This window comes from Thermothielavioides terrestris, chromosome 5, assembly GCF_000226115.1.
Source record: "Thermothielavioides terrestris NRRL 8126 chromosome 5, complete sequence".
In the NCBI taxonomy this organism is placed as follows: Eukaryota; Fungi; Ascomycota; class Sordariomycetes; order Sordariales; family Chaetomiaceae; genus Thermothielavioides; species Thermothielavioides terrestris.
The window spans coordinates 3,972,614-3,987,137 of NC_016461.1; the positions used below are offsets into that span (position 1 = coordinate 3,972,614).

General features: G+C 63.5%; 7 protein-coding genes across 7 annotated transcripts; 3 read left to right on the plus strand and 4 right to left on the minus strand.

The window, feature by feature from the left end:
• Positions 1-156: 156 nt before the first annotated feature.
• Positions 157-1,227, plus strand: THITE_25004 (uncharacterized protein; the record flags this gene model as incomplete). Its single annotated transcript, XM_003657145.1, has 1 exon — positions 157-1,227. A coding segment is annotated over one exon (1,071 nt), but the record flags the coding sequence as incomplete, so codon positions are not given.
• A 608-nt stretch (positions 1,228-1,835) lies between these two features.
• On the minus strand, positions 1,836-4,615 carry THITE_45100 (uncharacterized protein; the record flags this gene model as incomplete). Its single annotated transcript, XM_003657146.1, has 3 exons — positions 1,836-1,970; positions 2,983-4,099; positions 4,155-4,615. 3 exons carry the CDS (start codon positions 4,613-4,615, stop codon positions 1,836-1,838), a joined length of 1,713 nt encoding a protein of 570 aa, XP_003657194.1.
• Positions 4,616-4,917: 302 nt separating this feature from the next.
• THITE_2122671 (uncharacterized protein) lies at positions 4,918-7,676 on the plus strand. The gene is made up of 2 exons (XM_003657147.1): positions 4,918-7,033; positions 7,133-7,676. The coding sequence occupies exons 1-2, from the start codon at positions 5,018-5,020 to the stop codon at positions 7,457-7,459; spliced, it is 2,343 nt and encodes a 780-aa protein (XP_003657195.1). The 5' UTR covers positions 4,918-5,017; the 3' UTR covers positions 7,460-7,676.
• Positions 7,677-7,741: 65 nt separating this feature from the next.
• Positions 7,742-8,695, minus strand: THITE_156571 (uncharacterized protein; the record flags this gene model as incomplete). The annotated part of the gene is made up of 3 exons (XM_003657148.1): positions 7,742-7,882; positions 7,966-8,302; positions 8,643-8,695. The coding sequence occupies 3 exons, from the start codon at positions 8,693-8,695 to the stop codon at positions 7,742-7,744; spliced, it is 531 nt and encodes a 176-aa protein (XP_003657196.1).
• A 269-nt stretch (positions 8,696-8,964) lies between these two features.
• Positions 8,965-10,571, minus strand: THITE_2147597 (uncharacterized protein; the record flags this gene model as incomplete). Its single annotated transcript, XM_003657149.1, has 3 exons — positions 8,965-10,246; positions 10,365-10,394; positions 10,426-10,571. 3 exons carry the CDS (start codon positions 10,569-10,571, stop codon positions 8,965-8,967), a joined length of 1,458 nt encoding a protein of 485 aa, XP_003657197.1.
• A 543-nt stretch (positions 10,572-11,114) lies between these two features.
• THITE_2122679 (uncharacterized protein) lies at positions 11,115-12,112 on the plus strand. The gene is made up of 3 exons (XM_003657150.1): positions 11,115-11,598; positions 11,666-11,715; positions 11,781-12,112. Exons 1-3 carry the CDS (start codon positions 11,306-11,308, stop codon positions 12,074-12,076), a joined length of 639 nt encoding a protein of 212 aa, XP_003657198.1. The 5' UTR covers positions 11,115-11,305; the 3' UTR covers positions 12,077-12,112.
• A 114-nt stretch (positions 12,113-12,226) lies between these two features.
• On the minus strand, positions 12,227-13,336 carry THITE_2092369 (uncharacterized protein; the record flags this gene model as incomplete). Its single annotated transcript, XM_003657151.1, has 2 exons — positions 12,227-13,179; positions 13,264-13,336. The coding sequence occupies 2 exons, from the start codon at positions 13,334-13,336 to the stop codon at positions 12,227-12,229; spliced, it is 1,026 nt and encodes a 341-aa protein (XP_003657199.1).
• Between the last annotated feature and the right edge of the window lie 1,188 nt (positions 13,337-14,524).

The following is a 14,524-nucleotide window of genomic DNA, read 5'->3' on the forward strand; positions in this document are numbered from 1 at the left end:
GTTCCCCTCCACTACGCGCAGCGGGAACTATCTGAAAACAGCACGCGACGCAACCACCCCACCACAACCTCCCGATTACACCCCTGCAGCTGCACGGGCATACATACTGCGCCGTCATCCAAGCCCACATCCGCATATACGGATTGCCGCCTCCGCATGGACGACGACTGGGAGCCGCCGGTGCCGGCCGGCTACAGCGACGCCCACCGCGCTTTTCTGCAGGCCTTCATGGCGCGCGGCACGCTGACCTTCAAAGAAGGCCAAAAGGTGCTGGCAGCGATCAAGTCGGCCTCGGAGGGAGGCGGGCCCGGCGATGGCGACGGCGACGGCGCTGTCGACCCGCAGTCCATCACGGCGGCCGAGTTCGACAACTTCGTGCGCACCGCCCGCGCGGCCGTCGAGCCGCTCGACTTCGACATCCGCAACACGCGCGACCAGGTGCGCGGCGGCGAGCGCGTCTGGGCCTTCGTCAACGCCCACAGCGACCCGGCCACCCAGCTGGGCACCACGCGCTCGCCCGAGGAGGTCGCCTACATCAAGCGGCTGCTGGACGCCATGTTCGAGCAGTACAACACGCCACGCATGGAGGTCATGGCCGTGGACGAGGGCCAGGCGCTGCGCGTGTCGCGCCCGCCGCGGCGCCAGCGGGAGAGCAGCGGGCTCAGGGCTGACGGCCGCACGGACGAGGACGACAACAACAACAACGACAACGACAACGACGACGGAGGAGGAGGAGAGCAGCGGACGGCGGCCACCGACCGCGGGCTGAAGCACTCGGAGGTGCTGTCGCTGCTCTCGAGCCTGGTGGCCGAAGGCTGGCTGGACAAGAGCCGGGACGGGTTCTACAGCCTGGCGCCGCGCGCGCTGCTGGAGCTGTGGTCGTGGCTGGTGGCGACGTACAACGACCCGGACGCGGAGGAGGGCGCGTGGCAGCGCATCAAGTTCTGCGAGGCCTGCAAGGAGATGGTCACGTACGGGCAGCGGTGCAACGAGCCCGCCTGCACCGTGCGGCTGCACGACATCTGCGAGGACGGCTTCTGGCGCACGAGGCCCGCGCGGACCTGCCCCAAGTGCAACACGCCGTGGGAGGGGAATCACTTTGTCGGGGAGCGGGCCGTCACCTCGAGGTCGGGGTTCCAAAGGGGGCGGGGGCGGAGGGGGAGACGCAGCGATGCTGCCGAGACCCAGGAGCCCGACGAGGCTGAGGCGATCGAGGAGGACGGGGACGGCGAGTAAGCTGAAGAGAACGGGGAGAACGGGAAGTGATCTGTAAACTATGGGACGGAAACTGGTATTGATACCCGGCAGTGTACATGTACCTGCACTAGCCACAGCGTAGATCTGACGAACTGCCGTTGCATGACATCATTGTGGCGGTGCGAAGCTTGGCATGTCACTCGAGGCCGACCCTGGCCGGCCCTGGCTGACGACTGCGACGCGTTGTCATTCGAGACGAATGCGGGATAGCATGTCCAATGGTGCCGTTTCCCAAAGCGACAGCAACAACTTTCATAGAACCGATTTCTCAACTTCCACAATTGGATTCACACTCTACCAGCCACTGCTAGCGGGACACCATGGCGTCGTTCTTCAAGAAACACAAGCAAGCCGACAAGGCAGCAGGGACGGCGACGGGCAAGAAGCAAGGCGAAAAGCCGCAGGACAAAGCTGCATCTGCGAGCGCAATTCCGCCTACAGGAGACGACAACGAACCCGCGCCGCTGCTCGACGACGACGACGAACAGTTTCTCGAGCGCCTGGTCTCCAACAAGGACGACGAAGGCGACGAGGAGGGCCCGCCGCCGCCTCTGCCGCCGCGCCCCAAGACCCCCGTCCTAACCTGGGATAGTGACGCCGAGTCGGGCCAACAGCCCGTGGCCGAGGCCAACACTTCCACCACTGCTGCCGCCACCACCAACACCACCACCACCCCAGCCCCAGCCCTGAAAAAACCAAACCCCCTCTCCCGCCTATTCCGCCGCAACAAACAACCCGCCTCCAGCACGCTGACAGTCAACAACAACAACAACCCCCCCGTCCCCGCCGAAGAAGCAGACCGCGAATGGGCAGACCTCAACGGCATGCTCGCCCGGCTGGACATCATCGCGCCGACCCCTCCTCCCGCCGCCACCGCCCCAGCCTCCCAAACCCCATCCCAATCCAAACCCGCCTCCAAACCCAAATCCGCCGCCCTCTCAGCCTCAGCCGAGGTGCAGACCCTCCTGCGCCAGTTCGTGCAGATCCTGAAGGACATCACGCGGGGCGCGCCGGCGGCGGCATCAGACCTGGCGGCGCTGCTAGACGGGCGCAACGACGCGCTGCGGCGCGGCTTCGAGCGGCTGCCGGGGCCGATGCGGCGGCTGGTGACGCAGCTGCCGCGCAAGATCACGAGCGCGCTCGGGCCCGAGGTGCTGGCCGCCGCGGCGGAGGCGCAGGGGTTGCGGACGGGGTCCGGGTCCAAGTCCGGGCAGGAGGCCGGGCTGGCGGCGCGGCTGCTGGCGCCGTGGCACCTCGGGGAGCTGGCCGTGACGCCGGCCATCGTGCAGAGCATGCTCAAGGCGATCGTGAACGCGCTCAAGGCGCGGTGGCCGGCGTTTGTGGGGACGAACGTGCTGTGGAGTGCGGCGGTGGTTTTGCTGCTGTTCGTCCTCTGGTATTGTCACAAGCGAGGGAAGGAGGAAAGAGAGAAGATGGAGGCCGAGAGGGCTAAGGCGGAGGCGGAGGCGAAGGACGTGACTGAGCCGAAGGATGTAGCTGAGGAGCAGGCTGTGGACGGTGACGGGCCGTCAACCGCTGTCGTTGTCGTGGACCCACCTGCCGATCGTCCGCGGGTGTGATGAATGTGCTCGATATACGCTAATAATCTTCGCCGTACGCGGGCCAGCTCCTGACTCAGTCGTCCTGCACGAGCTCCTTGATTTCCTCCCTGCCGGGCGCCACGGCCTCGCCCGCCTTCTCGTCCCGCCCTGACCGGTCAATGACCTGGCCACCGTCCTCCATCCAAAAGCCGACCTCGTCGACGATGTCGTAGACAATGTCCTCGACAATTTGCTCGTCATATCGCTCACTCACCGCCCGGAGCTTGCCGAGTCGGTTCTGCCGCCCGTCGACGCCCTGCATCTCCGCGTCCTCGGGCGCCGGCGGCGGGAACCAGAAATCCGGCCCGAAATTCACCTCGACCGCGCCGCCGCGGAAGACGCTCACGGCCGGGTAGTATCCCAGCGTCCCGTCGTCGAGAGCCTCCCGTCCAGCGCTCTGCTGCGCCTGCCTCGACGCCGGCGGCAGAAAGGCCAGCAGGTCCGTCCACGGCGTGCCCATGAGCACACCGTTCTTGTACACCTTGATGTACGAATTCGGCAGCGTGCGCAGCGCGGGCAGCGGGTGATTCGGGTTCGGCGGCTCCGTGTTGCTGTGCCCGTGCCCCGACGGGTTCATCAAGTCCTCGAGCTCCTTGCTAGTGTGGTAGTCAATCTTCTCGAAGTAGATGTGGGCCTTGAAGCGGATCGGGATGCGGTCGCGGATGATGTCGGGCGCCTCGGGCGCCAGGTCCGAGTCCTCGTCGGCAGCGTCGATTGCCGGGTTGTATTGGCCCTGCACGACCTTGCGGTGGAGGCGCTCCGACGGCAGCTGTATCTCCAGCCCGATAACATCGCCTTCCTGGATTTGCTCGCCCGGCGGGAAGAAGTCCTTGGGCCGTGACATGTGCACCTTCTGCCCCGCCACGTCCCGGATGCCGTAGCTGTACGCGTCGAAGCCGACGGGCGCGTCCAACGACGCCTCCCTCCGAGCGAAGCCGACCCGGACATGCCCGTGCGACTCGGGGTCACCCTCACCCCGGTTCGCCAGGATCCCCCGCGTGATCCTGCACTCCCAGTACCAGCGCCCCTCGCGGACGGCCACATTGGCGCGCGACATCCGGAACCCCTTGTCGGATGTGACGTGCTTGCCGGCGCGGTCGAAGAACATGTGGGAGGCGGCGTCCTCAAAGCTCATATGCGCGCCGTATGGGGGCGGCTCGGTGTTGCGGTAGTAGAACATGGACGGGAAGGCAGGGTCGGCGATGCAGTGGGTGTAGTGGAAGTTCTTCTTGTTGTAGACGCTGCCGGGGTCAGCTGCCGTCCGACCAGACCAGGCATTTAGTGGGGGACGCTTACTGATCCAATGTCTCGCAGAACTCGATGGTTTTCCCGTCTGGGTCCTGCACCTCGTGGTGGCTGGCGAAGACGGGCCCCCTGGACGGCTCGAAGTCGGTGGGCTTGGGCTGGGCGAGCTTGTAGCGCATGGGGGCCAGTTCGCCGGCAGGCTCCTTCGGCTTGGGATCGGGGGTCGCGCGCGCGCTATCGGTGGCACCCTTGGACTCCCGCTTCTTGAGCGAGTCCTTCTTGGTCCTCTTCTCGCGCCCCATGGCCTGGCCGTCGTCTTGGATCTGCACCTGCACGCGCTGTGCCTTGGATTCCGGATTCAGCGGCGAGGAAACAGCTGGGCTGTGGTCTTCCCCAAGAGCACGTTTCTGGGGTAGTATGGAGGGAATCGCGGGGGGAGTTCCTGGGGGAGGCGCGGGGTGGGCGGCCGAGGGCGTGGGCTCCCTCTGCGGGGAGGAAGCGGCAGAGGCCATTGTGTGATGATTGCAGCGACAGAGGATAATGAGCAAAAGCAAATAAAAACAATGCCGGATGTTCCAATTGGATAAGATGCGGCTCAGAATGTGTGGTGTTTGTGCAATGCCTGATGTTGCTGCATCATGGTTTGTGTGTGGATGAGAGGATGAACGAGCTCCTCGGTCGGAGCTTCCAGTGCCACAGCAAGGATAGCTCACGCTACATAGGTGACGGCAAGTGGGGCACCGCAGATGGAGCTCCACCCAGCCAATCAGGCTCAGCCCTGCCGCAACGCCTCGAACTTTAATTGATGTTAGCGCCTTGTCCTCTTGGATGCAACCTCTGCCGAGTTCTGTCCAACACGTGCCGCCGCGATCCTCAACCCATCACGTCGCCAAACATCCGCATCAGCCGCCACCATGCCCGTCGTCAAGGGAGGCGTGTGGACCAACATCGAAGATGAGATCCTCAAGGCGTCGGTCAGCAAGTACGGGCTGAACCAATGGGCGCGCGTGTCGTCGCTGCTGGCGCGCAAGACGCCCAAGCAGTGCAAGGCCCGATGGAACGAATGGCTCGACCCCAGCATCAAGAAGATCGAGTGGAGCAAGGAGGAGGACGAGAAGCTGCTGCACCTCGCCAAGTTGATGCCCACGCAATGGCGCACCATCGCCCCGATCGTCGGCCGCACCGCCAACCAGTGCCTGGAACGCTACCAGCGCCTCCTCGACGAAGCCGAGCAGCGCGAGGCCTCATCGCTGGGCCTGACCGGTCCCGACGGCGGCGAGACCCGCGCACCCACCGCCGATGACGTCCGCCGTCTGCGGCCCGGCGAGATTGACCCGGACCCCGAGACGAAGCCCGCCCGGCCCGACACGATCGATCTCGACGAGGACGAGAAAGAGATGCTTAGCGAGGCCCGCGCGCGCTTGGCCAACACCCAGGGCAAGAAGGCGAAGCGGAAAGCCCGCGAGCGACAGCAGGAAGAGTCACGCCGACTGGCGGTGCTGCAGAAGCGGCGAGAGCTCAAGACGGCCGGCATCAACATCAAGGTCACGACGCGCAAGAAGGGGCAGATGGACTACAACGCAGACATCCCGTTCGAGAAGAAGCCCGTACCAGGCTTCTACGACACCACCGAGGAGATCCAGCGCAACGAGTTCCAGCGCGCCCACTTCGACCCAAAGAAGCAGCAGGTCGGCAACAAGCGCAAGGGCGAGCAGGACGAGGACGCCGAGCGAAAGCGGCGGAAGAACGAGAAGGACGGGCCGAGCGCCTCGCTGCAGGCCGCCCTCAAGGCCGGCCAGATGCAGAAGCTCCGCGAGGCCGAGCAGAGCAGCAAGCGGAAGCCCCTGGTGCTGCCGGCCCCGCAGGTCAGCGAGGGCGAGCTGGAGGAGATTGTCAAGATGGGCGTGATTGGCGAACGGGCGAGCGCGATGGCCCGGGAGAGCGACAACGACGCCACGCGCGGGCTTGTGGGCAACTACTCGACCATCAACACGAACGCGCCCATCAGGACGCCTCGCGCGCCGCCGCAGGAGGACCGCATCGCCAACGAGATCCGCAATATTCGGGCCTTGACCGAGACGCAGTCCTCGCTTCTCGGCGGGGAGAACACACCCCTCCACGAAGGAGCAGGGTCTACGGGGTTCGAGTCCGTCGCGCCTCGGAAACAGGTCATCGCTACGCCGAACCCGCTGGCGACGCCCCTGCGCCCCGCCGCGAACGGTGTCGGTGCCACGCCCCTCCGAGTTGGACAAACCCCACTACGGACGCCGCGGGACACCTTCTCCCTGAACGCAGCCGACAAGGAGATGGACATGGTCGGGGGCACGCCAGCAGATGCCAGGATGCGTGAGCTGTCGCTCCGCCACCAGCTCAAGCAGCGCCTGGCCGCCCTCCCCAAACCGAAGGAGACCGAGTGGGAATTGGAGCTCCCCGAGGATCAGCAGGAGCCCAAGACGGCCGAGCAGCTGGAGGAGGACGCTGCCGAGCGCGACCGCAGGGAACGCGAGATCCGCGAAGCACAGGAGCTTATCGAGCGCAGGCGGCGGACGCAAGTGATGCAGCGGGACCTGCCCCGCGCTGTCACAGTCGACTACGACGCCCTCCTCCGCGCGGCCTCAGAGGACGCCCAAGACCCAGCCGAAGCCCTGGTCGCTCGCGAGGCGGCCCTGCTGATGGCGCACGACGCAGCCAAGTACCCGCTGCCGGGTGCCCCGCCAGCCGCAAAGCCCGTCGACCTCCCGCAGATCGACGATGCGGCCCTGGCTGAAGCGCGCCTGCAAATACTTCTCGAAATGAAGAACACCCCGAAGCCCGACGAGGTGCAAGCAGTCTGGAACAAGGAAAACTCGAACGCGCTGCTCCTCGGCCTAGGCTGCTACGACTCGGACGACGAAGAGGACCAAGTCGCGACGATGAAGTCCGCTCTCGACGTAAGTCCCGTTTCTCCCCTTTCCTACACCTTCTCCCTGCATGATGTATCATCCCCCCTCCCCACATTCCCATGCTAACAATCATCTTACTTTCAAAAGTCCGCCCTCGAGTCGCTCCTCGCCTCCGCGGAAAAGGGCAACAAGCTCGAGAAGAAGCTGGCCCTGCACCTGGGCGGGTACCGGCGCCGCGCCGACGCGCTGCGCGCCCGCGCCCAAGAGGCGCACGCCGCGCTCGAGAAGGCTCGCCACGCGCTCGCCGGCTTCCGCGTCCTGCGCGCCAGCGAGCAGGCCGCCCTGCAGCGGCGGCTCGCGGCGCTGCGCGCCGAGGTCGCCTTCGTGAGCACGCGCGAGCGTGAGGCGCAGGAGCTGTACCGTAGTCTGAAGGAGGAGTTGGAGGAGCTTAGGGCTGCCGTTGATGGGCGGTGAATTGCGGGGTGTATTCTAATCTTTGCATGAGGGGATTACAAGGAGTTGGTTGAAGGGCGGGCGTTCTATGCGTGTCAGTGTGTTGAACGCCGGTTTGCAGAGGGACAGTATCTAGGTCCAGACGAGAATAGAATGAAACCAGATCGCGATTGGCATGCTGCGAAATGGTGCCTCTTACTCGGGTATCAACATCGCTCAGTGATCTTAAGTCCCTTTTCCCTCCTTCTATTTCCCCCCTGTTTATTTTGCCCCTCCAACACCCTACTGTGTAAATACGCCCCCTCACTTCTTCCCCAACCGCGGCAGCCTGACCGGCAGGACCAACAACCAACTCACGACCGCCAGCACCGCACACCCCAGAAACGTGACCCTCAACGCCACCTCGTAGCTGCTAACCACCTGCGCCCGGTACGCCTCGAGCAGCTAGCTCCCTGATGACCTCGACGGACCTCCTCGCGCGGTCCATGACGGCATGCTCCTCCGCCACCGACGGGCCGGCCACGTACATGCTGGAAGCCGGTCGACTTCAGCAGAAAGGCGGTCAACAGCCACGAGGCGCTGTTGCTGCTGCCAAAGTAAGGACAGTGATGACCGGGTGGCTCGAGGCCATGATGGTGCTGTCGAAGCAGGCGATGAAGGAGCACGCCATGACCTGCAGGAAGAGCAGCCAGAAGCGGGTGGGTGACGGAGACGCCGCCCAGGTACGGGGCGTTGTTGTTGTTGCTACCCGGCGTTGTGGGGGCAACAGTCTCGGCTACGTCTTTCGGGTGTGCCTCCAGAAGGGGCGTCTCCTCGTCGAGGACGGTTGCACATTCCGAGGTCTTGGAGCTCGGGCGGCGCTTGCTTGATGGCCGCCGCCGTCAGGAGACGGAGTCCGGGGAGATTCAGCTCGGGCGGTACCCCGATTAGAAGCGTCTGATGTCTGGGGCGCCATTTTGGGCTCCCCTTCTCCGCAACCCGTCAAACAGGAGAAGATGCCTTCTCCGCTAGGTTGACGACCAACGTGGGAACGACGGAGCCATATCCGGCCCCTCGTCGATGACTCCTCAAGACCCCTCCTCATGGTGTTCAACAGGTCTTCCCGCAGAATTCATCCCTCCGAGGCTCGGTCCGGTGCTCTGTTGCCTGCCACACGCCAAACTGGGAAATCCAGGGGCCATTGGACCCTCATGGCAGCCGTCACCAAGCGCGGCCAATCGCGTAGGCATCCTCTTCCAGGTGGAGGCGGCTCGACATGCAGGAAGATGCATCGCGACGTTGCACTAGTGCGTCGGCTTGCGTCCAGCCCCTCATGAGTGGGCTGTCTCACTCCGCGCCTAATGTGTCACGATGATCGGAATCTTAATGCCCGCCCGCCGTACCACAGGAGAGCGCGGCCGACATTGGTTGTGTGCGGTGTCCGTCGCACCAAGTACTTCGTCTGAGGCAAAGGACTGCATCCACCAGAGCCGCTGACAAATAAATATACCAACGATGTCTGTTGACAACGATGTGCATAACATATGCTATGTGCTGTGGCTCGCGAGAGCGCCTGGTACGAGGATTCCCGCTCCGGTGATGCCGCCGTCGTGACATGGCGTAAGGAGGACGCGGGCGTGGGCACGGCCAGCGAATTCGATGTCTAAGATACGGTCGATGAACCTCTGGGTGTCCTCCAGATAGTTCTGGAAATGCTGGATACAGCCACCAGTGTAACCGACAGCAAGCTCTGTGATGCCTGAACTCGGCGCGTCTGCTATCTCCTCGGCGCACTGCAGGAGGCCGACAGTCGACGCAGCGACAATGCCGGCTGCGCGCAGCTCGATGGCCTTCGCGATGCGGTAGAGCGCGTCCGCCAGCTCCGATGTCCATCGGAATGAGGCGTCCTGGGGTGGAAACTCTTGCTCTACCTGGGACAGCATGGGCCCCTTGGGACTGTCCGGGTAAAGATGGCTGATGAACGTTGTCGTAAGACCGAATCTCTGGAGAAGTCTCCTGGGAAGATTGCTAACGCGGCGGCCGAGGATCGTCCCATAGTAGTCGACGAAGATGAGGCGTGCCAGCTCGCCCAAATAGCGTCCGGCAGTCATGTACTCGAGCGGCTGGAAGCCGGGCAGCTCCCCGGCCTGGTCTAACTCGGCGTCCCACCTGCAGATCAGACCGAGTTTTCGCAGCGGCGGCGCGGACCCTTTGATGCTCCACTCCGTGTTGACGGCAATCTTGACATCCGGGGCTTCCTGGCCCGGCAGGACGCTGATAGCGGCGGGCCTCTTACTCTCGTGCAGGGTGCTGAGCTTCAGCGGCAGCGTGGCGTTGCAGCCGGTCCCAACGATCAAGCTCATTGCGGCCTTTTGGTGGGACTTTGCAGGGAACCGGTGGACGAACGAGACGAGGGTAGCCACGGCGTCATTGGCGATGGCTGCGACCCTGATGCGCGGCAGACCGGCGGCCCTGTGTTTCTCGTAGCCCGCAACGAGGTGGCCGCCGAGGTCTAGATTGGACGTGACGGCAAAGCCTTTTCCCATGGGCATGAGGATGGCTTCAGCAAGCGATTTCTGCCGCATTGGGAAGCTGAAGGCGACGCCCATGGGAAGCTCGTCGGCGGCGGACAGGCCAAAAGCTGCAGCCCCCCGGTGCACCACATCGGCAACGCGGGCGCCGATCCACGAGAACAGGCTCTCGGAATTCTGGTGCTTCAGGTGCTCCTGGATGGGCCAGGACTGCTCTAGGAGGCGGTTTAGCTCGCGCGGGCCAGGCTCGTCACCGCCTAGCAGTTCAACGAAGCCGACTCGCAGGTTCGTACCGCCGCTAAGGAGGTCAGCAAACGTGCGCGAAAGGGTGGTCCCCCAAGGAGGCGCCAGTCATCAGTCACCTTACATGTCGATGGCGAGGAAACTGCGACAGGCCAGTCAGTCTTGGTGTGTGCGGAACGGGGGCGGAGCCAGACTTGCCGGCCCTGGCCGCGGTGAGCAGGCCGCAAGACGGACTCGGAGATGGGAGTCGGCAAGAACTGGTCCAGAGACTCGGCGGACAGTTTGCGAAACGTTGAGGCCAGCTCGCGCGAGAGCTCAAGCACCGTCTCGTCGTCGATGGCCAGGGGCTGCAGGAACCCGTCCAGGTCGGAGGTTGCCATGACTGCCGCACCGTTGGCGTCCCGAAGTGCCTGCGCAAAACACTGCTGTCACTCACTCTTCACGTATTTTGCCGAGTATCTACCCAGTTATCGTGACGAGGCTATCTAAACTGCCAACCGCACACGCGAAAATCTAAACTCAGTGCGGGATAACCGGCATGGAAGGCAGCCACCGACACGTGGTTTGGGCCCCACGGTTTCCCAAGGAGGAAGCTGTTCGAGTCCACCTGCGACTCGGCGGCGGCATGCCTGCCTCGCTAACTTGCTACAGGAAATGTGATGGAAAGACGTAAGAGGAAGGCGCAACTGCACTGGTTCTGCGAGTTGCTTGTATTTCGGCCCAACCCGGAGGAGATGCCCCCTGATTAGAATCTGTGGCCTTCTTCCCCTGCTACTGAAATCATGTCAGTAAGGTAGCCCAGAAAGCCTTTGGTAACTCTCGCAGGTTGGTGCGCACTTTGCGCTTCGACGAGTGGCCCAGTCACATTACCTTATTCTGTAAGGTAGCAAGCGTCAATGCCCCGCTGTCCCATGTGGCCTGCTGTAATGGAGTTCCCAGGAGCCCCACGCTGACAAGGCTAACCTAGCTCTCGCAACCCTCTCCGCGCGATAACGACATTGCACCGCCATCACCATCACGGTCCCCGAAACAACGCCGCAGCGCTTTCAACGATCATACCTTGCCCATAGACTACGGGTCAGGACACCCTGTGATGGACGAGAAACACGCACCGATGCCGCCGCCGATCCGACGCGGCGTGGGCCCCGCGCGGCTGCTCATGGCCCTCGGCTACCTGTCGCTGGCTGCCGTCACATACTGGTACTTCCACACCCGCGCAACGTTCCTCCAGAGCCTGCCAAGCCCGCCGAGCCCGGCGCCCGTAGCGGCGACGAATGCACTCGTACCTCTCGAGGCGCACATCATGAGCAAGTGCCCGGACGCTAGGGACTGTCTCCGCGAGCTCGTGCTGCCGGCAATGCAGAAGGCCCACGAGAAGGTCAACTTTACGCTGTCGTTTATCGGCAAGTATGTGTTGCCCGCCCGCCTGCCAAAGGTCTCCTTCCCCAGCGCAACCTATCTGACACCTCGACAGGCCGACGGACGAAGACGACGGGGTGGCCTGCAAACACGGTCCGGAGGAGTGTACGTCGCTCTGCTTCTGATGATACCTGCTGAGCACCACGTGCCGAGCTAAGACAAAGAGACAGGCCTCGGCAACATCATCGAACTCTGCGCGCAACGGCTCTACCCCGACCCCAAGACATTCCTCGGCTTCACCATGTGCCTGATGCGAGACTACAAACACATACCGCAGCGCAGCCTGGTCGAGGACTGCGCGCTGGAGCACGCCATCGACTTCAACCAGCTCAACGACTGCGCGACCAAGGACGACGGCGCCTTTGGCATCGGCATGCTGCGGGACAGCGTGGAGCGGACAGCGAAGGTACGTACACACACATACACACACCCACCCACCCGCAGGCAGGCAGCCCCATTTAGGTAGATACCCTCCGCTCTCTCTCTAACACCCGCCCGCTGCCGCAGGCCGGCGTGACCAAGAGCTGCACGGTGCGGCTCAACAACGAGATCTACTGCGTGCGCGACGACGGCGAGTGGAAGGAGTGCCCGACCGGCCCGGGCGTCAACGATCTGGTCATGGCGATCGAGAAGCTGTACCGTTCTTCCTCTTGAGGGGCTCGAACACGTCGACCCACAGGTCGCTGGCCTCGCCCAGCGTGTAGCATAGCGTAACAGCGTCCATGCCGGCGTCGTCGCCGTCTTCGCCGTTGGCCCCCTGCATTGTCTCGAGTTGCGAAATGATGCTCTCCAGCCCGAACGCCTTGCCGGTGGCCTGCGTCGCGCCCGCCTCGAGCGCCACGTGCACGATGTGGATGTGGAAGTGGTAGTAGGTCGGCTGGTAGTGCACGTACAGCTTGAGCTGGTCCGGCTCGACGGCCGGGTAGACGCGCGTGGTGGCGTCGACGAACTTGGCGCGCATGCGCCGCAGCCAGGGGACGTGCCGGCGCCGCAGGTCGCGCAGGCTCCACAGGTCGCGCCGCTCGACCAGCCCGAGCAGGTGCAGCGCCTCGATCGTCCGCCGGTCCCAGTTGAGGTCCGGCAGCAGCAGGAAGCCCTCCTCCGGGTCCTGCCCGAACGGCGTCCGGTAGATGACGTCCTCGGCCTCGGCGCGGCCCTCGATGATGTTGAACGCCCAGTTCAGCCGGCCCTCCGCGCGCTGCGCCGCCATGTACGGCCGCACGTGCTCGCGGTAGATGGCCGGCGTCTCGGTCACGACGCGCATCCCTTGCTTGCTGTACTTCTTGACGTGCTTCTCCGTGCACGGCCAGATCAGGTTGATCTTGAGGTCGGCGAACTCGTGGTCGGCGGTGGCGTTGCCGTCGCCGCCGGCTGCGGCTGCGATCTCGCCGCTGCTGGCCAGGTACCAGTGGTAGATGTCGTTGGCGCCCAGGTTCTTGAGCGCCCGCAGGCTGCCGGCGACCGAGCCCAGGTAGTCGGCCGAGGTGGGGAACGGCGCGCGCTCGAGCACCAGCAGCGCCGGCTGGCCGTCGATGGCGCCGTAGAGCGCGCACCGCCGGCCGGCTTGGTCTGGGGGCAGCGAGTCAGCGACAATTTACTCTCTTTTTCTTGAAAAACATAGGTAAAGGTGGGCTGGATGAAAAGCGCACGCACCCTGGTTGAGCAGCCGCTCGAACTTGAATTTTGGCACGAGGGCCTCGGCGTTCGCGCTGCTGCTGTCGGTCATGGCGGGTTTCAATGCCGTCTTTGGGGTTGCTTTGGAGAGAGGACGGCAGAGAGACGGCGTGCCCCGCAGACCCCGCCAACGGCGTCGGGGGAGTGGGCCGCGCCGGAAGGGGCCGGTCCGGCACACTACAGGGATCGATCAGGGCAAACACAGAGCCTCCTACACTATTCCAGTATATTTCGTACGGATTACTGCTTCACACGCATCATGATAACATCCATCCTGGATGGCTTGGCATTTGAGTATGAGCAACCTCCAATAACTCTAAAAAAAAAAAAAAAAAAAAAAAAAAAAAAAAAGGCAAAAACGAGGCAGACAGACCAGAGCCGTGCACAGGCTAAACCAGCAAACGAACAAGCAAGCCCTCACCATCGACTTCTGTGCGACAAGGGACGGCCTGGCGCGTCTATGTGAGTATGGATCCCTGCTGATGGGAGCCCCCATACGGAATGGAGCCGCTGGCTAGGAGGGCATCGTCAAGTCACTGGACAACATGGTCTGTCAAGCTCCGGATAGAGCAGCGCAGGGCAGCAGCGTGGCTACGGGCGCGAGGGCGGTAGTTAGCTGTATCCGGGCAGGACGAGATAGATAGGCGGCCCCCGGCAGGACTCGGCGCCGGGACCGAAGGAAGGGGGTCAGTGATAAACCCTCCCGACCTGGCCCGTTCGGAATTCACGCGGGACTTGTTGAGTACAGCGCAAGACTGCGCTGGACATCCTGTCTGAGGGCCTGGCCGAGCGGGAAAGGAATTAAAAAACGGGGTCAGCGAGGCGGTGTACACAACGTATGGACATACATGTGCTATGTAGTGTATGTACCTACCTGAATCCTTCAAGACGCATCACCAGGCGGTGTGGATGCCATGTTCCGCCGTCATCGGAGTGTCCACGCTGTCCAGGCCTTGCCGGGAACATTCGATGTACATCCGCCAGTCCGAACCAGACCATCAGCGTCTCGGCAGTTGTGCTTGGCGTACAGTACACTTCACCATGCGCCCATGACCGGCCGGAGATGCGGGATCCCTAAACATTACTGCATACGTAGTAATCCGTACATGCGTTGTGTAGTTGGTGCACGCACTCGCCCTGGCCGCGCCCAACCCGGTCCAGCACGCCACGTATTCGGCCCGGCTCGGTCTGAATGGCACCTGGGGTATGAAACGTCGTAGTGTAATCCGTAAATGTACAC